This window comes from Anabrus simplex, chromosome 4, assembly GCF_040414725.1.
Source record: "Anabrus simplex isolate iqAnaSimp1 chromosome 4, ASM4041472v1, whole genome shotgun sequence".
Taxonomy (NCBI): domain Eukaryota; kingdom Metazoa; phylum Arthropoda; class Insecta; order Orthoptera; family Tettigoniidae; genus Anabrus; species Anabrus simplex.
This window is the reverse complement of record NC_090268.1, coordinates 133,378,675-133,403,086: the sequence shown is the minus strand read 5'-3', so window position 1 is coordinate 133,403,086 and position 24,412 is coordinate 133,378,675. Positions and strand designations below refer to the sequence as shown.

General features: G+C 40.4%; 2 protein-coding genes across 3 annotated transcripts in view; one reads left to right on the top strand and one right to left on the bottom strand.

Moving 5' to 3' along the window:
* LOC136872500 (deoxynucleoside kinase-like) overlaps positions 1-14,601 on the bottom strand; it is a 41,561-nt gene extending 26,960 nt beyond the window's left edge. Inside the window, exons 1-2 of the mRNA XM_067146307.2 lie at positions 14,522-14,601; positions 14,195-14,397 (exon numbers count right to left, since the gene is read on the bottom strand). Of these exons, the coding sequence (XP_067002408.1) occupies positions 14,195-14,397; positions 14,522-14,540 (222 nt within the window). The 5' untranslated portion in view covers positions 14,541-14,601. The remainder of the gene's footprint in view (positions 1-14,194; positions 14,398-14,521) is intronic.
* A 365-nt stretch (positions 14,602-14,966) lies between these two features.
* l(3)76BDm (trafficking protein particle complex subunit 8 homolog l(3)76BDm) overlaps positions 14,967-24,412 on the top strand; it is a 127,599-nt gene continuing 118,153 nt past the window's right edge. For both annotated transcript variants that reach the window (XM_067145217.2, XM_067145218.2), the window contains exon 1: positions 14,967-15,297. In XM_067145217.2, coding sequence (XP_067001318.1) covers positions 15,141-15,297 — 157 coding nt within the window. In that variant the 5' untranslated portion in view covers positions 14,967-15,140. The remainder of the gene's footprint in view (positions 15,298-24,412) is intronic.

Genomic DNA, 24,412 nt, shown 5'->3' with positions numbered 1-24,412 from the left:
AACCATTTAATTACAACTCTCAAAAGCACTCTGAGCAACTCAGAAAGCTGCTTGCAAAGTGTCTGATGTCTGTTAGGTCATCAGCCCAGAGGCTGGTTGGATCCTCAAATAGCACCACCAAAGGTTATGCGGTTATTATTATTATTTTTTTTGCTAGGGGCTTTACGTCGCACCGACACAGATAGGTCTTATGGCGACGAAAATTTATGCGGTTATACGGTTATAAGGAAACCCCCAAAACCAATGGCAGCACCAAAATGAGGCGTACTAGGCAAGATGAGGAGTGAGGTAGTTTGCCATTGCTTTCCTCACTGGGTAAGTACTATTGCAGCACGACTGACCCTATGAGCAGCACCTTTCATAACACTCAGATACACTAGTCATGCTCTGAATGTCATTTCTCAGCACTACCCATACCCCAGCAACTTCCATATTGCCACAGACATGGATGTTGACTGGGACTTCGGTGGAAGCTACACTTTACTCTGGCCTGTGACAAGAGATGGATGCAAGTGTCTGATATCAAAGCAAATACTATTTCAGTATGAGAAGTCGAACTAGTCTAGTCACTTTTGAACATGACATGAGAAAATAATTCTTTCTTAGAGTTCTCAGGTTCATGAGCGAGCAACGACACATGTTCCTTACAGTTACAAAAAAGGATAAAGGTTTCCACCTGTTCAATTCTTTTTTGTAACTGTAAATTTTGATTCAATATGGACCAAAAAATTAAATTCTTGACATTAAACATGTTCCTTAGACATTCTCCACAATGTCAAGAATCCACCTATTGCCAGGTGTATATTCTTGATATTTTACCCCTTTCCCTTTTTGGAAAAGTTTCACACCATCTATTGTACTATCAACTCCTCAATTCTTTAAGGGCAACCTGGATCTTAACGAATATAGACAGTGCTCGTTTATGCACACAATCCGATCTCTCATTGTTCAGGGGTGGGTCTTGTGGCAATCACATATGCGATTTCCAGTTTTAAGTATGGTCTTACCGTTATTGTAATGTTGCAAATATACTTTCCATTCAGATCAAAATGGACTTAATCCTTTGAATTTTCTAGCTGTATGTAGCATTGCATCAGGTGTATCACCAGGAAGACAGAATTTCCTTAACAGTCATCAGTATCTTCCAATAACTTCAAGGGAAGTTAATGGAGCACTTTGGAATGGGTACACCAGCAATGACCAAATATAATTATTGAGACTGTTGGTTAGTGATGGGCAGTCTGAGACGAGGTCTCAAGATTTCTCGAGACTAGCGCAGGCACTATTTCTCGCGAGAAACTTTGAGAAGTCTCGAGAGCATTGTCCTCGCATCGTGTAGCGAGCAGCGTGTCATAGGCCTACAGGTAGATGGAGCTGTATGTTTGTGCCAAGTAAGCGAATAGCCAACCATGGGCCTTCTCCATTCCGTAAATACGTGTCAACAAGTGACTAGGGTGTTCATTTCTACCGAGGTCTATTTTAACGCAGTTTAACATAAATTGTAAAGGATGCGCATTCTAGCATTGCATGCATCAGTAAGTACACGAATGAGTAGGCTAAGTACAGAGGGCTACTGTAGGTACACCTACCTGGATATTAGAGGTGTGCATTATTGGAACTCGAGGCAGGCCAAGTTGCTCCTTACTGCATATGCAACCACCATTATGCACGAGTGGAACGAGTCATCTAAAATGCCAGAGTTTGATCCAATTCTTTCGAAAGATAGGTGTACATCATTATCAGATCCCATGTTCAATATCATATGACCACTGCTTGTGTTTACCAATATTTTGATGAAGGAAATAATTCCTTACAATGTTACAGAGTACTGAATAGGTGGAATAATAAATTTTATTTTTTACTTTCATTTGATCTTCAATATGGGTTCTAAAATGAGAATAGTCACTTGCAATATTATAGAGTATTCGCATCATAATTATGTACTTCGGTATATGACGGTGCAATGTGTAATTGTGTCTATTTGTAAGAGACAACTTTAAGATGATGTCCGAAACACAACATAAGTCGTGGATGTCCATTAATTTGAAGAGATGCCATGTAACACAGCCTACTGTGTTTGTTCAAAAGAAGTAAAATACATTGGCAGAAATGCTTCTGGGATGATCCGGCATTTAAAAACACACAATATCAATGAAGGGGAATTGTCACAGAACACCTCCAGCCCAGTCTGCATTACAACCAAAGTCTTCTATTTAACACTGTATGTGATCTACTGACAGGTTGAAAAGAGAAATGACACATTTGTACTGGTGCCAGGTGAGAATATTAATCCCATGTGATCTTCACTAAATTCTAAATACTGGTTCAGCATTCGGTCCAAACACCTTTCAATAATCCTCCTAGGAACAGAACAGATAGTAATTGGTCTAAAATACTGGTCGACAAAAATATCTTATTTTTAATTACTGGAAATAAAGTTATACTTTTCTAGGCCAATTATTCGTGTAGATTATGGATTTATCTTCTTTTCTTCATATCACATACAGATTTTAAATTACACATAATATATTAAATACATTAAATTGCTGGAGATCCAGTTACAACAATACACTTATTTATAATTATAAAATATCAAAGCCATCTTATTAACACTGCTGACAGTGGTACTTAGTTAATCATATATAGTCGTATCAGCACACATGAAGCTTGCGTCTGGGGAGGTTTAAGTCACCGGTCCCACGAGGGGGGGGGGGGCAGGTAGGTCGCGGGTACTGGGTATTTCCCTTGACCTAGGGAGGGAGGATCCACGTCACATTAGGGTTTTCTGTGACAATGGGGACCTGGGATGAGGTTCCGTCCATGGATACGTGGGCTTTTCCCCATGGGGGGGACTGGGGAGGGGATGGAGGGGTGCGTTTGAAACACCAGAAGGGTCAAACGCACTTGGCAGTCCGACCAAAGTGGCAACCCATTGCCTGAGTCGTGACAGGGCTAGTATTTTTAAGTGGTTAACGCCACTGACAAGTCACGAACACAGGACTGCCCTGACAAATTGCTGTTCCAGCATACTTGGAGCTGAAATTCGATGTTGGCAGCGAGCCAGCTGAGTAAGTTGAGTGTACTGATGAGACTGTGCGACTAATTATAATAACACACTTATTTCACTACAAAATACTACCAAATATGCATATTATTATGACACGTAATAAGTGAAAACATGAATATAGGCCTAGATTAGTGAACAGAACTGGAGGCTAGAAGTGCTTGGCAGCTGACTGTCTTCTATGCTCTTTTTCTGAGTCATCACAAAATAGCATCCAACAGTAATCTGACATCATAGATTCATTCCAGAATCTCTGGTAGCATTTCTCCATTGACTATCTTGGTGAAACCTTTCACCCATCATATCACTGACATCACTAAGCTTGGCTGGGACAAAATCTACATGTGAATGTAGGATATGAAGTTCAAGTGACATATGGCAACCCATTTCTTTATACATATCCAAGAATTCCTTAAATCTTTTTCTGCAGTCAGGAGAGAGTCTTTCTTAAGAAATTCATACACAGCCACTTGAAGTTATTCCAAGCTTTCACTTCAGTCTCATCTAATTTTCTTCAAATTCTTGTTCCCACAATAGCTCCTTGATTTGTAGGCCAACTAAGACACCTTCTTGTAGTTTAGCTGCTGACATATGGCAAAATATTTCACTCAGATACCAGAATCCTTTTAAATTTCTTCTTCCAAATCTTTCTGAAGGTTTTTGCTAAGCCAACCTTTACATGGAGAGATGAAAGCAGTACTCCTTTTGGGTAAACTAGTGGGACGTGCTAGACATTTTCATCTTCTGTGTTGTAAGAGCTTATGGACATCCACTCTGGTTTGACAATGTTCACTTGTATTTTAACTGTCCCATAAGCAAAGGAAGCAGCAGAATTTTATAAATCCTCCCTGTATATCCATAAACATGGCAAGGACTTTCAGATCTCTACCAGATGTGCCACTGGTGGAGATGTATTGAATTGATTCCAGTACTACAGTATGTTCATATTCCCATAGCTTTCTTTTAAATGAACAAAGTGAGCTATGGGTGCAGAAGAATAGCCTTCAAACTCTGATGGAAAGAATCAATACACAACCTCCAGTCTGATGCAATATGTTGTTATTTTAGTGCCTCAAAGAAACCATGCACATTGTTACAGAAGACCACTGGACCATCTAACAAAAATAATTTTCCTAAAGGCTTTGTTCATTTTCTGTAATGGCAGATTATGAAATCTTCAACAGGACGTTTTCTCCTTAAGCGTGAAAGCTAGAATTTTGCTTTATCCTTTGAGAGTGAAAGGTCTCTAATGAGATCACTCCATTCATGTTTGGTAAATTGCTGTGGTTTGGAACTAGACACCTCAGGTATGTATTCAGAATCACAAGTACATTCTAATACTGAACTTGCATGCTATTTCTTGGAAAATTGCAACATCATTTTTTGGAGCTTCTGGAATTGGTAAGCTGTTGTCATGTGGGACTGGCCTCCTTCCAGATTCCACATTTATGTCTGATTTTATGCTTGTCTTTTTGCTGAGAAACCCTTAACATTTACACTTTGTAGTTTTTTCAGTTCCCGCAATATCACTGGGATGACAAATGACATTGGCATTTTCTTCTTTTTTACCCAGTTCCCCAAGCCCATTGAACAAGGTTTATATAAAACATGTGGTGCCCATCCTTTATTTCGATCGCCAATCACCAAAGTTCAACTGGTACAATTTCTGAAGCTATGGAGTAACTGTAAGCAATTGTGATTTTGGAGTGAAGGAACCACATAAACTTATGTAGTAGAAGTTGTTGAGATGATTTAGACATTTTTGGGGCATAAGTGATTTAATAATCTGCAAAAGAATAAAACCCTATTAGTATAGTACCTATTTCCCTAGAGTTTATCCAAATAAATTACTTTGTTTAGAATCTGTAGGCGTATCCTCAAATTAAACGAGGGATATAGGAAAACCTGCATGCTTTATTAAAAGATACAGAGCCACTTGCCTTAATAACTTTATGTAAATTACACAGCACCACCAAATCTTTATATCACTATCAAGCAAGATTACCTATTACTAGTAAGACAAATGTGAGGCATTGAATAAACAAACTGTGACAGATGATTCCGTGTGGATTAAAATGACCAGATAAGCTTTATCTATGACAAAGTTGTGTGTCAACAGAAGATAAGAAATATGAATCCCACATATGGAAGTCTTGCAATCGGCTGCATGAAAATAAACAAAGCAGAAATTACAAATAAATAGAAAATTACATGTGATAACACAAACGTGGAACCAGATCTGAAATCTCCACACCAATCTCTACCTCTCAGTACATTAACTTCATTTGAAAAATTAATTGTAGACCTGTGTAATTATTATTCCGGTTGCCTTCTTGTGAAATAAGACTGTATGTGCGGTATCCCAACTGTTTCCTAACATTTTGCTTACAATAAGAGCCAGTATATTAGCACTCTTTTAATGCATTAAAATCCTGTTACGTATTGGTGATGTAACTATGGCTATCCACTGCATAGTTAATAACATGACTTGTAATGGTACAATAAAAAGTAGAATCAATGAATTGTGCTCCATCACTGGCACATTTCGTGGGGTAATTTTCATGCTTACAGTCAATACTTTTGAAGCATTCTTTATATAGTTCAACATTTTCCAACATTCAGGAGATTTTCTTTATAGCTGACATTACATGCCACATAGCCTGTCTTCTCAAACTGTAAAATAGAGTTCTCTGGTAATTTTACCTCTCTTTCTGCCTATCCCAAATGCATTTCATTGGCATGTGTGGAATGGATGATTCCAAGTATCCACACTGTTTTTTTTTTTTTTTTTTTTTTTTAATTTCTTCTCTTTCTTGCCCTGTAGTACAGAACTGATGGATGTCTCAGTCCAGGAAGGCTATCAATTACATCTGCTAGACAGTGCATTAGGCAATCTACTTCTTGCTGGAATGTTTTCTTGCATTTCCTCTTCAAAACTTGCTAGTTGCTTTACGTCGCACCGACACAGTTAGGTCTTATGGCGACGATGGGACAGGAAAGGGCTAGGAGTGGGAAGGAAGCGGCCGTGGGCTTAATTAAGGTACAGCCCCAGCATTTGCCTGGTGTGAAAATGGGAAACCATGGAAAACCATTTTCAGGGCTGCCGACAGTGGGGTTCGAACCCACTATCTCCCGAATACTGGATACTGGCCACACTTAAGCGACTGCAGCTATCGAGCTCGGTGTTCAAAACTTGAATCCAGTCTTGTAACTTCTGTTGTTGGAACATGCTTTCACCTGAATAATCTGACTTCAGTTCATAATTCAGAGACTCAGAGCATCTGGAATCTCATTTGACTGTCTGCTTGATATAATTGATATTTTAAGCAGATGTTCATCTTGTACTCAGCAGGGTGTGCCTTGGCTATATGCTGACTCGGTTCCTAGTAATTTTTTCCCATAGTACTGGCATCAACTTAAGACTATCTTGAACTGAATGTAGCAAGTACATGTGCATGCGAGAGGCTCAATTCTTAAACATTTTATTCCACAATGTACAGGAGATTATATCATCTTTATGAATATCTCTTTCAATTCATGTTGTTTGATCCAAAATGTTAAATGCCTTTACTTCGTCTAGGAATTCTCCAAAATTTATAAATTGATGCTTGTTGTTTAAAGGGGCCTAACATCTAGGTCATCGGCCCCTAATGGTATGAAATGAGACGAAATGTAATAAATTAAAAGTCCAAAATCCTCCTCTGACAAGAATTCAAAACGTGAGGACGAAGAATGAATGGATGAATATGAATTTAAAACAATCAGTGTATCGACCTGCAATGCCTCACATTCACAGAAACTGACGTAAAACAATTGTATTACTGACCAAGGGACTACTTATATAGCATAATACTGAATCGATGACGCTTGTAGTCTAAAGGAGTCCAAAATCCAAGTCATTGGCTCCTCATAATGGTATTTATCGCTAGGAAAGTAGAACCATGGTATTTGTCATGTTGCGGTACTAATCAAATGTAGCATAGACTCGCGGTATTCCATACATTATGGTACTAATCACAGGTAATGAAATTCGCACATGTAATACAGACCTATGGTGTTTTGCACATTGCAGCACCATTTACAGGCAGTGCAAACATATGGTGTTCATCACATACGTGTACGAATCACTTGGACTCGCACTAGCCCGTGGCGTTCCTCATATAGTGGGTACTAATCACAGGCAAGCCAGAACCATGGTGTCACTCCTGAAGTGGTACTAATGACAGGTACTGTAAAAGTCAGCAATGCACTCTGTTGCTACTAATCACAAACTTATTTTGTACCTAACATAGTGGTACTATGCACAAGTAAAAGCAAACCATGGTGTTCCCCGCGTAGTGGTACTAATCACAAGTAGTTTCATGGTTCTAATACAATCATCCCTTGGTTGCCCCTTTTAGTCTCCTCTTACGACAGGCAGGGGATACCATGGGCGTATTCTTTGTCTGCGTCCCCCACCCACAGGGGGTTGTGCGTTTGGTCTGTGAGAGGTATTTTATTTCCCTCCAGCATAGTAGGTTCATGGAATTTATAAATTAATTTGCAACTTTAGTCCTGTTGGATTTTTCCCCTAAACTTATATGTTGCTAATGTTTGTAATGCCAAATGCTAAGTAAATACAGATATGGTCTGATTTCACTTCAATGCGTTTATCTTAACCCTACAGAGGTAGCAAATGTAATTTTTATCTATAGATTGGATATTCTGGTTTCCCCTCCTTCAATGAAGAGAGCACCTCCCGCTATCGTCCAGCAGTCCTCTTCCCAGTTAGTGCTTGTCCAACAATTGAAGGGAGAAGGCAATTGTAGGGATGAATTTTCTGCTATCCAAAATTTTCTGTGAAGTGTGACGTAAAATTTACGTATATCTGTTGATGAAAACAACACTCTTCAGTTTTACGTCTCACTAACTTAAAGGAGCATGTGGAATACCTATTTCATGTAGTAATTTGGTTGATTTGCAAGCTGTATGTCATCTATCATTGCTTCCCAAAACTGAACTTACATAGCTTTTATTTATATTTCATAGATTAGGCTACCATGAATGAAATACTAAAAAATGCAGAAGAGATATTACAACTAATCTGACAATCATCTGATGACAAAACTAATATAGGCTACATGAAAATGATTACGGCAGTGATAAGGATCTGGAACTCTTGCCAAATGAATCAGATACTGAAGACGAAGATGATTATATTCTTCAGAGCGTCAAAATCATTGAGATGTTCAAACAAAGAAACTGGGAGATGTTACAGCTGCAGCTATGGACAATACAAGGAAAACATGTACTGGATGGGAAAGTGTTGCGCAAGACATGAAGCTGGCAAATAGGAAGACTAAATTAACTGGATCATCAAGAATTAACCAGGGAAGACAATGACAAAATAGATCCAGAAAAAGACCCAACCTTGAAACCACAACCGAATATTTCATAGGGCAAAAATTGATTTTTACGGCACACAAGGACCTCTGATACACAATTAGGAAAAAAAATTCTGCCGGAAATATTGTGCATGTACGAACACGTCCAACACCGAATGCAAAGCAACAGTTAACCGCATGAAGTTGCTTTAAACTATAAACTATACCGAGCTCGATACCTGCAGTCGCTTAATTGCGGCCAATATCCAGTATTCAGGAGATAGTGGGTTCGAGCCCCACTCTCAGCAGCCCTGAAGATGGTTTTCCATGGTTTCCCATTCTCACACAAGGCAAATGCTGGGGCTGTACCTTAAATAAGGCCATGGCCTCTTCCTTCCCAGTTGTAGCCCTTTCCTGTCCCATCGTCGCCATAAGATCTGTGTCGGTGCGATGTAAAGCAACTTGCAAAAAAAAAAAAAAACACCTATATTTATAATTTATATGTATAAATGTAAAATTAAAGATGATGATGCTTGTTGTTTAAAGGGGCCTAACATCTAAGTCATCAGCCCCTACTGGTACGAAAAAGATACAAAATGCACTGACAATTTTAAAGTTAAAAATAATCCACTGACCAGAACTCAAAACACGACAAAGAATGAATGGATGAATATGAATTTAAAACAATCAGTGGATCTAACCCGCAATGCCCCAAATTCCCAGAAACTAGCATTAAAACAATACTATTACTGACCTAGTCCAAAATCCAGGTCATCGGTCCCTCATAATGGTACTTATCGCTAGGAATGTAGAACCATGGAATTTGTCATGTTGCAGACCTAATCAAAAGTAGCGTAGACTCGCGGTATTCTACACATTATGGTACTATTCACAAGTAACATAATGCACACATGTAATACAGACCTATGGTGTTTCTCATATTGCAGCACCATTTACAAGCAACACAAACCTATGGTGTTCATCACATAGGTGTACTAACCACAGGGACTCATGCTATCCCCTGGTGTTCCTCACATCGTCGGCTTAAATTGATCCAAGTATATATAACATCTTCCTGCATACATTGACCAGTTCAACTCAGTTCATGGATATGTTTACGATTACTAAACAGACCAATCCTGGCATAAAACATACGCCCACACAAATCACACTGAAGAGATGGAGGAGGGCGGAGTTGTAATTGACGGAATTTTCTTGCTTGTCGCTTGGCCTCTTGATGTCTGCGGCATTCTCTTTCAAACAAGTTGACAGTGGTGGATGTAGTGTTCCGCCACAGTGAGTGGTCCACAGCATATTCTTCCCATGTCTGTATATTTATACCAGTTGTCTTCAGGATGTGTTTCACCTGGTTCTTAAAACGCTTAAGAGGGGCTCCACGAGGTCTACTGCCGGAGCAAAGTTCACCAAATTTATAACTTTGATAAAGAATTTGGCACAGAAGAATGGTATCACCCATGCGGTGAACATGGCCTAACCACCTTAGCTGATAAGCAATGATTGTTGCCTCAATGCTATTTAGCTGCTCTTTGTCGAGAACTGCTGTGTTGGTCACATAGTCCTCCCACTTAATATTCAAGATGCATCTCATTTTCTGTTGGTGGAAGCGCCCAAGTTTTTTGATATCACGGCGATAGTGTCCAAGTTTCACAGCCATACAGCAGCGTGGAAATGAAAACAGCTTTGCACACCACGGGTTTGGTATGCAGTTTTAGGTCGTTATTCATGAAGACTCTGTGCATTAACCGTCCGAATGCTGCATAAGCAGCCCGAATTCTTTTATCAACGTCTTGTTCACAAGTACACCATTTAGACAAGATGCTTCCAAGATATGAAAAGTGATCAACCTGTTCCAGTGTTGTGTCTAACACGGAAATACTGAACTCAGGAAGTGTTAATCCTGGGGCAGGTTGTGCAAGTACCTTCGTTTTATTTTGCATTAATTGCAAGACCAAAGCGATCATATGCAGTTATAAAGCAGTTGACTGACTGTTGTAGTTCTGCAGGTGTTAGAGCAGGAGATGCAGTGTCATCGGCACACTGCAGTTCTGTCACCCAAGTAACCAGAGTACGTCTTTATGAGCGAAGTCTTGCCAGATTGAAAAGGCCTCTATCAAAACGAAATTTAATCTCCATGTCTACGTTGTTTGCAGATGATTCATGCAGCATGGAAGCCATGTACAGTGCAAAGAGTACAGGAGCAAGCACACAGACTTGTTTCAATCCATGAGTGATTGGAAACGAATCTGATACGGAGTTACCATGAAGGACCAGTCCAGACATGCCCTTGTGAAGAGCTCGAACCAATTCCATATAACGTTCAGGACATCCAAAATGTCTCAATACCTTCCACATACCAGATCTGGTACTGAATCAAAGGCTTTTTCCAGATCATAGAAAACTAAATACAGAGGCGGCTGCTGTTCTCTGCATTTTTCCTGTAGTTGTCTAGCACAGAATATCATATCTGTTGTGCCTCTGAAGGTTCGGAAACCACATTGAGACTCAGGCAAAATCCTCTCTGAGATAACTCAGAGCCGGTTTAATAGAATTCTTGCGAGAATTTTCCTGCAATTGAGAAAAGCGATATACCAGTACCACAGTAGTTCCCACATACACTACGATCACCTTTCTTGAAGATAGTGATGATGGTAGAATTCTTCAAGTCGTCAGGTACTTGAGTTTCCCAAATCAAGAGGATAAGTGTGTAAAGTCTAGTCTTCAAGGATATACTTCCATTTTGTATCAGTTCCAGAGGGATGTTATCAGGACAAGGAGCCTTTCTTGGTTTTAGTTGATTGAGTGCTTTGGTGGTCTCTGTATGTAGGTGGAACTGCCATTCATGGTTGTTGGGGCTGCTGAGGGACATTACGAAGAAAGTTCTCAGCAACATTGGAGAGACAATTTAGAAGTGAAGAGAAATGTTCCTTCCAACGCTCTAAAATTTCTCCATTATCAGTTAAAACAATGGAGTTGTCAGCAGTCTTCAATGACCCCGATGAAGATCAAATTGGACCATATATCTCCTTTAGGCCAACATAGAAGTTTTGCAGATCACGGGCATCAGATAGTCTTTGCAGTTCTTCAGCTTTTTGTTGCCACCAGTTATTCTTAATTTCTCTAATTTGTGCCTGACATTTTCCTTTAAGTTCCAAGAAATGTGATTTCTTCACATTGGAAAACGGATCTTGAAAATAGGATAGGTGGGCTTCCCATTTGGCATTGATCACACATTTAATTTCTTCATTATTTTCATCAAACCAGTCCTGTCTTTTTTTTTCCCCTAAAAAAAACCAATTGTTTCCTCTTCTGACTCAGTGATGATCTTCTGAAGCATGGCCCATTCCTGATTTGTACTATCACTGCTGACTGAATGACTAGCCAGTTTGAATGAGATTGCATTTCTGTAATCTGTAGCAATGGATTCAATTTGAAGTTTAGAAGTATCAAATTTCCTTTTGAGCAGGTTGTGGATGGATCTTTTTGGTTTGCAACAGATTGACAACCGGCAAAAATTGAGCTTATGATCTGTCCAGCAGTCATCTAAGTTTCTTGCAGTCCTTGTAACAAGGACATCTTTTTTATCGCATTGCCTGGTGATGATATTATCAAGGATGTGCCAGTGCTTTGAGCGAGGATGCATCCAAGTGGTCTTGTATCGATTAGGCAGGTGGAACTGAGTATTAGTAATGAAGAGTTCATGTTCAGCACATAAACCAAGGAGCAGTAGACCATTGGCATTACAGTTGCCAAGTCCATGTTTTCCCATCACACTGCCCCATAATTGGTGATCTTTACCAACTCTGGCATTGAAATCGCCAAGTAGTAAGGAGTCTGTGTCTAGGTGGTACTTTGGTGATGGTAGTACTCAGCAGGTTGTAGAATTGGTCTTTAGCTTCTACATCAGCATCCAAGGTGGGAGCATAGGCGGAGATGAGTGTCCTAGATTTAGCTCCAGAGAGTGGGATTCAGAGTCATAATTCTTTCACTGACTGCGGTTGGAGTTAGCTGATAATAATCATTCACCAATGTGGTCTTCACAGCAAATCCCACACCATGAATGTGGTGCTCTTTCTCATCTTTTCCCTTCCAGAAGATTGTGTAGCCTGAGCTGAACTCTGTAAGTTTACCTTCGTTGGACAGTCTGGTTTCACTTAAGGCAGCAATATCAATGTTCATTCGTCCAAGCTCATGGGTGACAAGCGCTGTTCTTCTCTCAGGTCTCTTATTGTCTTTCAAATGAAGTAGGGTCCGAAAATTCCAGGTTCCTATAATCAAAGTTTTGGTTAATCTTTGTTTTTCGACCGCAATAAGGGGTGACCCGCTGGGTGCGGCCTCCCAGCCGGCTGAGAGTGTGACTACCGATGTTTAGCCCATATTTTCTAGAGCCTTTCCCATTCAGGGTGGGCAGCGGTGATCCTAAATAGGCCTGCCCAAACACAGATGCAGGACCGAATTTCTGAGTAGTCAAGGGGTCCCAGAAAGATGACCATCACACATCTGCTGCCAACGTGCAGGTCCTGACTAGTGGCTTCCAGTTTCACCCGAAAACCTGCTTCCACCATCCTTATCCCACTGCCGTTGGACTTGAGTTGAAGGGAGTGACAGCAGGAAAAAGTGCCACAAGCGGGGTTTTGTTTAAGGTGGATCGCAGCTTGCAAGGAAGTGACCCACACTACGATCTCGGAACTATACCCTGTGGCACAAATGAAATACGACACAAAGGTTCTAGTACCACGACTGCAACAGACTACCGCAGACTTGAAATACTAATCATACGCAAGGCAAACCCATGGTGTCGCTCATACAGTGGTACTAATCACAGGTACTGTAAAACCCACCCTGAAACACACTGTCGCTACTAATCACAAACCTATTGTGTACCTAACATAGAGGTACTACGCGCAAGTAAAAAAGCAACCCTTGGTGCTCCTTGCGTGATGATACTAATAACAAGTAGTCTCATGGTTCTAATTCGAACATTCCTTAGTTGCCTCTTACGACAGGCAGGAGATACCGTGGGTGTATTCTTCAACTACTTCCCCCACCCACAGGGGGTATAATTAAAGAAGAAAATTAAACAAAATACAAATACAAAGAGCTTATTTTAATAAAGCAAATATAACTTATGTATGAAAGCGTGTGTTCCACATTACGTAAAATTAGCGTATTGCTACCTTTAAGCACTAACTCGTGAATGCTACCTATCTAGGGTTAATATGTGTCATGCAGTCTAACTCTAATTATGTTTCTAAGCATCTACCTAGTAAATTCAATTATCATTGATCTGCAGTGAGGGCTCTCGCCCAGGTCCCAGTTCCAGTGTCTTTCACTAACTGCAATAGTTAAGGTACCAGGACAATAAAATCGAACTTTGGGAAAATCTAACAAGAGTAAAACCTAGTAATTTAGCTAAGAGCTGTATTCACAGTCTTCAATTCAACTACGGTAATAGACTTTTTCTGAAAGCAAGGCTGAGAAAATTTTGGTAGCTGGAAACTTAATTCTGGGTGTTTAAATGTCCCTTCAATTGCTTTGGAAAACCAGAAATTTCCCTCTTTTAAAGAAGAGAGTGAAGGTATACAAAGCACTATCAAAAATAAAACGGCAAGCATACTGAAGAAAAGAAGTTCATGACTTAATCCTCGAATATCTCATCTAAGATGGCCCTTAAGTCCTGGGGTGCAGCTCAGGTAATTAATGGCATCTTCTTAACAGTTACCAATAATGTCACACTGACTCAACTTACGAGTAAATTATGCCCATCTACGTTTCTCCATCGTTCTACTGGTTCAGACAACAGCAACACGTTGTAGTCCTTAAAGTGATTCAAGAAAGTTGTCTTTCCACTGCCGATGTTCCCTTCCACGAACACCGTGAAGGGCCGCAACGACTTCGCATCAGCTACTCCCTGCATTACTCTGGAACTGAAGGATCGAACGGATGATATTCCTTGAAAAGGTGAAAAAGACAAGACACTTATCAACCCAGACAAGAGCGCGGGAAACGTAGTGCACGTTCTACCTGTATGTACATGAATCTTACGAAATATGTTTATGTTACCAAAAATTATTACTCATTAAATGATACAGCATGGTGGACTAGAAGTTGACAGCTCTGCCGATTAATAAATTACTGTACAAATGTGTCCGTTTCCCTCGGGGCTCGGGATTGATTAAATCATATAATTACAGTGTTTCTTTTTTCTTTAGGTTTCGCAGGATATGAACCGGTGTGAACATACACTTGTCAAAAATCAGCTGAGGAATTCCGATAGTTTTTGTTTCAGGATCACCAATATAATGAACATTATGGTATGAAAACAATATGTGTATCAAGAAATCAATCCAAGATCAAACTATCTCATATGAAAACATTCATATTTTATTTATTTGATTCTTTATGTGGATCAGTGATACGAAGGAAAAATATCCCACATATACAGTGAAGTATTCTGTATACACTTTGGCTACACTTTCACGTTGACATTAAAATGAACATATGACTATCGTTCTATAAACATGGCCGCTGTGGTGGGTTTGTTTCCAAGTGATAATTGGTTACCTACGAAATCTTGAAGTGATTACATTTGTAAATATTGTAATTTGTATTTTTAAACATCTTTAAATCATTAGGGGAGTGCGGATTATATAGTATTATCATTCTACGATCATTGTCAGAGCTTCTTAATAGCAATGGCTCAGTGTAAATTAACACCACATGAATTTATTCAAAATGCATTTTCGCCATTGGTTGCTGTTATGTGCAGTCCCCTGGTTGATCAGATTTGTCAGAAAAACAACCTGTCATTTACTGAAATGATTCAACCGTTCTGTAAATTGAACACTGAAGGTTAGTGGATTGTGTTTTAACATCATTTTCTTTTGACAGCCTGTGAGTGGTAATTATAATTTTTCATGGCCACTTCCTTGCATGTTGCAAAATTTTAATCTGATAATTTATACGTTTCTATTGTAGTGAATATATGTAATTATACAGTTCCTGTTGTTTATTGATTATATTTGCATTCCACCCTTCTGTGAATTTCAGTACAGTACTTACCTTAACTTTCAGATATTCCCTTGTGCTTGCACATATCTAAACACTTATTTCCCCGGCAATTTGCAGAAGTAGGCTATTACTGTGGTGTTCTTCACATGCTGTTAAGGAGTAACTATCTACCTTCCACTATAGAAGTGAAAACTGGATGATCTGATCTAATAATTGAAGCGTACTTTCTTTCCTTGTAATATATGGTAGTATACATTATTTGAATAGTTTTGATCATGCCTACATAATGTCTTAAGTTTCTCAGAGACAATGACACAGCATTACTTCATAATTACATACTTTATCACCATAATTTAATTTTGTGCTATGGCTCTTGGTTCATTACAGTGGAAATCGCCAAAATCCATGTCGTAGAAAATGTATTTTAAAGCAGTGAACAGTGCTGATTTGCCTCGTATTTATGTAATCAATAATTTTATATATTCTTTAAGAATCATTGCAATGTTAAAATCACTGAGGTCTAAACCAAAACAATTTGGTAACGTGACAGAACCTAACCAAGGCTAAAAATTTGGCTTTTAGAGCAAAAAGCTTATATTTTTATATGAATCTCCATTGGTATTATGAATATAGCCACGCGACCTCCAATTTTACATGAAATTAATATGACAGGAACCTGAATTTTCATTTCAAAACTTCATGTGCATTGTTTGGTGGCATTCAGACTGTAGCTGCCTTCAGGAGAATCAGTTATCATGCCGCCAGCTGTGTGAGAACAAATGATATTATCTAATTGAGAGCATTTTCATAATATGTCAACATGGTTAGGCCTATGATATGCCCTGGGATGAGCTTGGTAAGAAGTTGGATGGGGGGGAATAGATCAGATAGGTAACCCACCCCATTTTACTTCATATTTTATTCAATGGAGATATGTGAGATAGTTCACTTAAGAATTATTCCCTTTCAACATCTTGGCCCAATGCAGTGTAAAAAAGATGAATATCTTTCATTTTATGGTCAAGCAAATTTAACATTCCTCATTTTTCCATGAACACTGCCCCTAACTGTACCAACATCAGAATTATTATTACAAGATATTAGAATCATTCCGTATTGACGTTTTTCACTTTACAAAGGTGAAAAATGAGAGTATCCTCCTAATTCAATACAATAAATATTCCGTCATTAGACGGAGTAAACAAATTCAAACATGTTTCGGCTCGTTTGAGCCATCTTCAGTGAAAAATCAGGGGAGATTTGAAAAAATTTACATAATATAAGTTGAAAAAATGCTTAAAAAAACATAATGAAGGAGCAAATGAAAAAACAAACACAAGAGAGCCTAGACAGAAACAAAATTAGCTGTTCTGAGCTGTCAGTGGAGAGCTGGCTTGGAATTGCTTTAATAGACGAATAAGCTTGAGTGGAATTATGTGGAATTCAAGAGGACAAATTGGGTCCAATATTTATGTATAGGGAGAGAAATTAGAGATTGGAATAATTGAATAAGGGAGTTGTTTGATAAATTTCCAGCTTCTTTGAAATCTACAAAAAGACGAGGTGACAGCCCTGAAGTGGTGATCGATTGAAGTTTGTTTGGGTTCTTCAGATTGTCTTGCTTTCATCACTAAACATCTCTTTATCACTTTTCAGGTGCAGGTAATACAACTACACTGATGAGCCATTACATTATGACCACCTGCCTAATATGATGTAGGGTCACCTTTTGTTAGCAGAACTGCGGCCACTCGAAGAGGCTTCTACTTAATGAGATGTCTTCATAAAAGGAAAGAAAAATTCCACCTAATCAATACATTTATTTTCTTGTAAACTATTACAATCTAGGACCGGTTTCGACCCTTCATAGGTCATCCTCAGCTATATCAGAATCACATTTGCATTTTTATCTTATACCTGGGTACGAGAGAGGTCCACCGAAACACCATCAGGCGAAACCACATGCCCAAGAAAAGACATCTGGGGCTTCGCAAAGGAGACCTTAGAAAGCTTGACGGTAAGGCCCGCCTCCCGAAGGCGCATCAGCACTTCCTTAAGGTGCAACAGGTGCTCCTCGAAAGTTTCAGAATAGACCACAAGGTCATCCAGATAGTGATATACGTAGTTAAATTTAATGTCCGAAAACAGCTTATCCAAAAGCCTAGTAAGAACGGCGGCGCCCGTCAAGATCCAAAAAAGGGACGCGCAAAAATTCGTATAAATTCCAGTCTGTGGCAAATGCCGTCACATGCCGCAACTCAGGAGCCAAGGGGATCTGGTAGTAGGCTTGATTTAAATCCAAGATAGTAAAATAGCGAGCCTTTCTAAACCAGGAGAAACAGGAATGTAAATCGGGGAGCGGCACGGACTGCAACACAATTTTTTTATTGAGGACCCTATAATCCAGGACAGGCCTGAACCCGCCCTGAGGTTTAGGGACTAGGAAGATGGGCGAGTAATAAGCGGACGTAGACGGTTGAATAATCCCCTGGTCAAGCATCTTATTGATGATCTCCTTCAGCGCCTCTAATTTTACTCATGAAACTACCTATAATATCGACCTTAGAAGATTTGGCTGATACACACGAAACAGAGACAGAAAGAAAGTCAGAAAACTTACATACAGTACAGTCTCGATTATCCGACCTAAACGGGACCTGGAGTACGTCGGATCACCGAAAATGTCGGATAATACAGAATAACTTTGAAAATGAACTAAAACAATGGCATGTTTTACGGAATTATCAATTCAATTGTACAGTACATGCAGTATTGAACGAAAACATTCCAGATGTCTTACGAAAAGAAACCTTTCAGCCCACAGATATTTTTTTTTTTTGCTACTTGCTTTACGTCGCACCGACACAGATAGGTCTTATGGCGACGAAGGGATGGGAAAGGCCTAGGAGTTGGAAGGAAGCGGCCGTGGCCTTAATTAAGGTACAGCCCCAGCATTTGCCTGGTGTGAAAATGGGAAACCACGGAAAACCATTTTCAGGGCTGCCGACAGTGGGGCTCGAACCCACGATCTCCCGGATGCAAGCTCACAGCCGCGCGCCTCTACGCGCACGGCCAACTCGCCCGGTACCCCACAGATATTAAGCTGCCTAATGCCGTACAGTTTTTTCCAACGATCAAGCCACCCAACACTGGCAGGAAAATTAAGGTCCCCTTAATTAAACTCCTTCTGGAAATACACTGCCTTTTCCTGCAGAATGGGGCCAGATAATGGTAGACCCTTTTCCCGGTGTTGAGATAACCAAAGAAATAGTGCTTCACTTCTTCGTACTCACATATTTTCAATGTTTTTCTCTGCTCTGGTAGAGCACCACTTTTCAATTTCTTCCCACTGTTTTTTCCAGTCTCCCACTGTAACACATCCAACACCATAATCTGAAGCCAAATTTTGAAGAATTTCCCCTTTGTCCAGTGTCTTTAATGCACTCAACTTGTCTTCGCTGGAAACAATCACTTTCTTCCATTTACTTGCTATACTCACAGAGGATATGAAAATTATAACATTCGCACCCAACCAATACTACAATGAACAATGACTGAAGACTCACTGCACCTGTCCTTGAGAAAAAAAACACTGTCCTACCGCCAGGGGTCAGGCCAGTGCTTGTCCCATGGACGCACCCTCCACACCGGGTGTGCCTGAATTTAGTCTCCACCAAAAGTTCAAATTAAGTCTACCAGTGTCGGATAACACGGAATGTCGGATAAGCGAAGGTCGGATGAGCGAGACTCTACTGTATAGCTTTATGTGCGATATACCATTTCTCGCTGACCAAGGAAACTACACTCCCCGAGTCCAGCAAGGCCGATACAGGCTCGCTCCCCATTTCAACCTTAATGAAGGGAGCACTACTTTTCAAATCCGCAGAAATCCGTAAACACTCGGGCGGAAACGTATCAAATAAAGGCTGAACAGAAGCACGAGGGCTGTCATCAACTGGGGGACTGTGAGGGACGGAAACCCCCTTACCTAGTCAGCTTGACGCTGAAGTTCCAGCACAGTTCTTCGCAAAATGACCCGGACGCCCACCGCAATAAGGGGTGACCCGCTGGGTGCGGCCTCCCAGCCGGCTGAGAGTGTGACTACCGATGTTTAGCCCATATTTTCTAGAGCCTTTCCCATTCAGGGTGGGCAGCGGTGATCCTAAATAGGCCTGCCCAAACACAGATGCAGGACCGAATTTCTGAGTAGTCAAGGGGTCCCAGAAAGATGACCATCACACACTTAAAACAAGCGAAATTGCTACTCCTATTAGGAACACTGGCATTAGCCAACGTGCCCACCGGGCAACGACCAGGAGTCCTAGTGAGACAACGATTCCGTAAATGATCGTGTGATCCACACTCATAACACCTTCTCAGGTTCGCAGGTTTTCTAGAAGCGGGAGCGCCGGATACATAGGGCGATGAAGGACTACTTCCCGTACGCAAGGTGTCCGCATGACGAACTCCTTCCGCGGCGACGACCATTGCCTCCAATTCCGAAAAATTGTGGGGATGGGATGCGAAACACAAACAAGAATGGTACAGGGGGTTTATGCCCTCAACAATAGTCGATACGATTTGCTCTTCTGAAAAATGGAGCGCGAAGACCCTGGCGTAATGTTTAATATCCAAAATGAAATCAGCCAACGACTCATCATAACGCTGGACTCTGAAGTAAAATTTCTGCACAAACGAATTTAACGCCCTAGCCGGAATAAAATGCTTCAATAAGTGATGATTTTGTGCCCACCTCATGCTCTGCTTTTGGTGGAATGCAGCCAACATTGGTAAACGATTGGATCGTCCACTCCACAGTCCTATATGCAGCACTGTTCATTGAGCCGTGTGTTGGATTGATGTTCTAGTGCTCATTACCATTGTACCTGTTGGTAGTTTCTCGAAATGTGGCAGCATGGTCACTCCGAACGATGTGCCCCAGTCTCCGCTTGCCCTGTAGCATCAGTGAGCCACTCTCAACATAGGGCTGGACGATGTGTCATAGTTGGCCCATCATTGCATCAGTTTCGATACATGCTCACAACAGCAGCACTAGAACAGCCAACAAGCTGTGCCGTTTCAGAAATGATAGTTCCAGGGTGCCGCAACATCACGATTTGCCCTCTATCAAACATAGATTTATCGGCCGCTTTTACCATTCTGATGCCAGAGACAGTACTAACAGTAAGCCTGTAGACGTGCTAGTTGCTACCAGCATATCACTTATTATTCTCCCCATTCCAGGCGCATTAAATGTTTCTGGGTCACCCCTGTGGGTGGGGAACGCAGATGAAGAATACACCCATGGTATCCCCTGCCTGTCGTAAGAGGCGACTAAAAGGGGTCCCAGGGGCTCTCAACTTGGGAGCTTGGGTTGGCAACCATGGAGCCCTTAGCTTAGTCCTGGCATTTCTTCCACTTACTTGTGCCAGGCTCCTCACTTTCATCTATCCTGTCCGACCTCCCTTGGTCTGCTCTTGTTCTTTTCTGACCCTGATGGTATTAGAGTATTCGAGGCCTAGGGAGTCTTTCATTTTCATGCCCTTCGTGGCCCTTGTCTTTCTTTGCTACTTCATTCTTCGAAATGTCGGATCCCTTCTTTTTTTCTCCCTTTTTCCCTCTCTCTACCCCGGGTGGGGGACGCAAACATAGACTACACTCACGGTATCCTCTGCCTGTCACATGAGATGACATCAAGGGATGATGACTTTAGAACCATGAAATTACTTTTTTTTTTTTGCTATTTTGCTTTACGTCGCACCGACACAGATAGGTCTTATGGCTTGAAATTACTTGTGATTAGTACCATTACATGCGGAACACCATGGATCGATGTTACTTGCGACTAGTACCACCTTGCGCGGCTCTTCGTTATATAGGAGCAGTACCATTCCAAGCAAAACATTATGGGTTTGAGTGTTGCTTCTGAAAGAGGTCATAATGGGTATTCCACTGGTCTGTTTCACTGTGTTCAGTATGGTCTGGATTACCTATGAGTAGTACCACATTATGTGCAACACTCTGGGTCTCTGTTGCCTGCGGTTAGTACTACTATGTGAGAAACACCATGGGTTTGGCTCACCCCCGTGATTAGTACCACTATTTGAGGAAAGCTATTGGTCTGCGTTGCCAGAGAGTAGTAGTATTATTATGTGAGGAATACTCTGGGATTGTGTTGCCTGTGTGCATCACCATAATGTTTCTCCATGAGCACCATGAGTCTGCGTTGCAAAACGCCGTGGGTTTATGCTACCTGTGAGTGGTGCCATTGTGTGTGACATACCATGGGTTTACATTACCTGTGATTAGCACCACCATGCGAGAAACACCATGAGTCTACGTTACCTGTGATTTGTACCACTATAGGAGGAACACCATGGCTCTGTTTTACTAGTAATTAGTACCATTGTGAGGGGCCGGTGACCTCGATTTTGGACCCCTTTAGATAATAAGCACCATCCTAGTAATCAAGACATGGTGAATTGGATCCACTGATAGCTTTTGTATCACAATAATTTTCTCATCACCATTCGTTTTAGATTCTAGTCAGTGGATACATTTTGAAGTTTTTATTTTCATTTCGTTACACCTCGTACCATTACCGGCCGATGACCTAGCTGTTAGGCTCCTTTAAACAACAAACGTCATGTTTCCGGGTCGTGGTAATCATAATGCAGTGGGTCATCAGTGTAATTATAAAATGCATAGAAACAGCTGGATTATATTATTATTTACATTCCCAGAATTCAAGAAAGAAAGATTTCATTGCCAACCTCCTCCTGAGGAGCTTGAGCTCAGAAGGCCAACTCTGCCATTTGAGCTACTCACCCCAGCTATTCTGACAAACTTACTAATATATTTCCTTTCTTACACTTAACGAATTCTAATCTAATGCACTACAACCCCTGGCTCGGTGAGGAAAGCAACGGGAAACTACCCCACTCCTCTTTTCCCTAGTACGCCTCTTCAGTGATGCCTAGGCCATCTATGACAGCTGATGGCGAAGCTGTTGAGGATCCAACCAGCCTTAGGGCTGATGACTGTACATACATACTCCTGGTAACACCTGCATTTAACCAATGCAGATAATAATAGTATGATAAAAAACTATGTAACCGAGTGATATAGACAATCAAAATAGGAGCTGATGACTTAGATGTTAGGTCTCTTTAAGCAACAGTTTAAGCAACAGTTATCATCATCATCTTCAATCAAAATGTACATAAAAAATAAAATTGTGGTTTCCCATTTTAACACCAGGAAATTGGTGGGACTGTACCTTAATTAAGGTCTTGGTCACTTCCTGTCCTTTCCTCTCCCATCGTTGGCATTGAGACCTATCTGTGTCGGTGTGACATAAATAAAATTATAAAAAAATTGTGGTAAATGGTATAAAGTGCTAGTAGGGCTAAATTAACATAAGTTGCTTTTCCTCCTCCTCATTCTTCTTCTTCTTCTTACTGGCAGAGTCAGCACTATCTATGGATTTGGATCAGCTTTACAGATGCCGTTACTGAGGCTACTCCTATGTGAGCAGATGTATTCACTATCGCGCGTTTGTATGAGGATTTGTAGTGCGATGTGTTGTATGTATTATTGAAGATGTATATTAAGACAAACACATACATTCAGCCGCTGAGCTAGAGAATTTAAACAGACAAAGTTAAAATCCCCGATCCAGGTGGAAATTGAACCCAGGAGCCTCAGAATTGAAGCCAGTATACTGACCAGCCATGGAGCTGGACACTAAATTAACATAATCAAACTAAAATATATCTACCATTTAAAGGGATATTAAAGTGTGAACTTGAAATATAACTTTCAACGTAGTTGCTGTATTGAGAAGCAAGTCACTCTGTGAACCCATCAACCAATATCTGCCTTTTTTTTTTCCCTTTTTTTTTTTCCGAGAGTCTTCATCTGAAACTAGCAATTTTAAACATCACACAGAAATACTATACTTATCATAAACCAGACATATTTTATGACAGCACACTAACAACCTTCACCATTAAGAACCCCACATAGTATACAAGGGAGCCATTCCCGTAATATTTTGAATGAAAATAAACTGCTGTATCATAACATAATCTGTGCCTTTCTCTTTGAGATGTTAATTATTATTATTATTCTTGTTGTTGTTGTTGTTGTTACGGGGTTACCCGTGTACCAGCAGAGGTGAAGGAAGGTGCCGAGGTGAATGGGTCTAACTACTATGTCAAGAAAGAATTTAAACTGAAATGAAAGGTTATATTTTCAAAAAACACCAAGTTAACAAATTCTCACTTAGTGAGATAACAATGACAGCAATTTAGAAACAAGACTTAGAAAAATCTAAGATTTCAAAACTTTAACACACTTGGGCTACAAGCCGCTAGTTGTACAATTTTTGAGCTTCCAGCACAAACTTTATAGAAGGGCATAAATTTACAAAAGGGCAGAAATCCCCAAAATACCTGGAGCGCTTGCTCCCAACACACAATATCAAGCCTCCCAGAGGCACTTTTATAACACTAGAAAAGAGCAGATGTGCTCTCAGTTTTTTAAAGCCTATGCAAGGCGATATCAGAAAATTACAATCGCTTGTCATCAAGGCACAACTTACAAATTTGAAACAGGGGTATCTAGTACCCAACCTATTGGGCCGTTGTGGAAAGAAACAGGTTAAGTAAATGGCCCGAAACACCAATTGAATAGAGGCAAGTACTTGCACTCCTAAAAATGCATTCTAGAAACCTAAGGGCCACTAGGCCGATGAAACAGCGGCTATTCCCAAACTATGGAGATGACTCGTATAGGAAAGAAATTTAAGACATTACGGAGAGGAAGAAAACCAGTTACAAAATGTAGTCACCTCAAACCAATATGAAGGGGAGCTCAAGAGGGTACCTCACTCTCTATCCCCGATTTACAGTTAAAGATATAATAAGTTTTTACATAAGCCAGCAGAAATTAC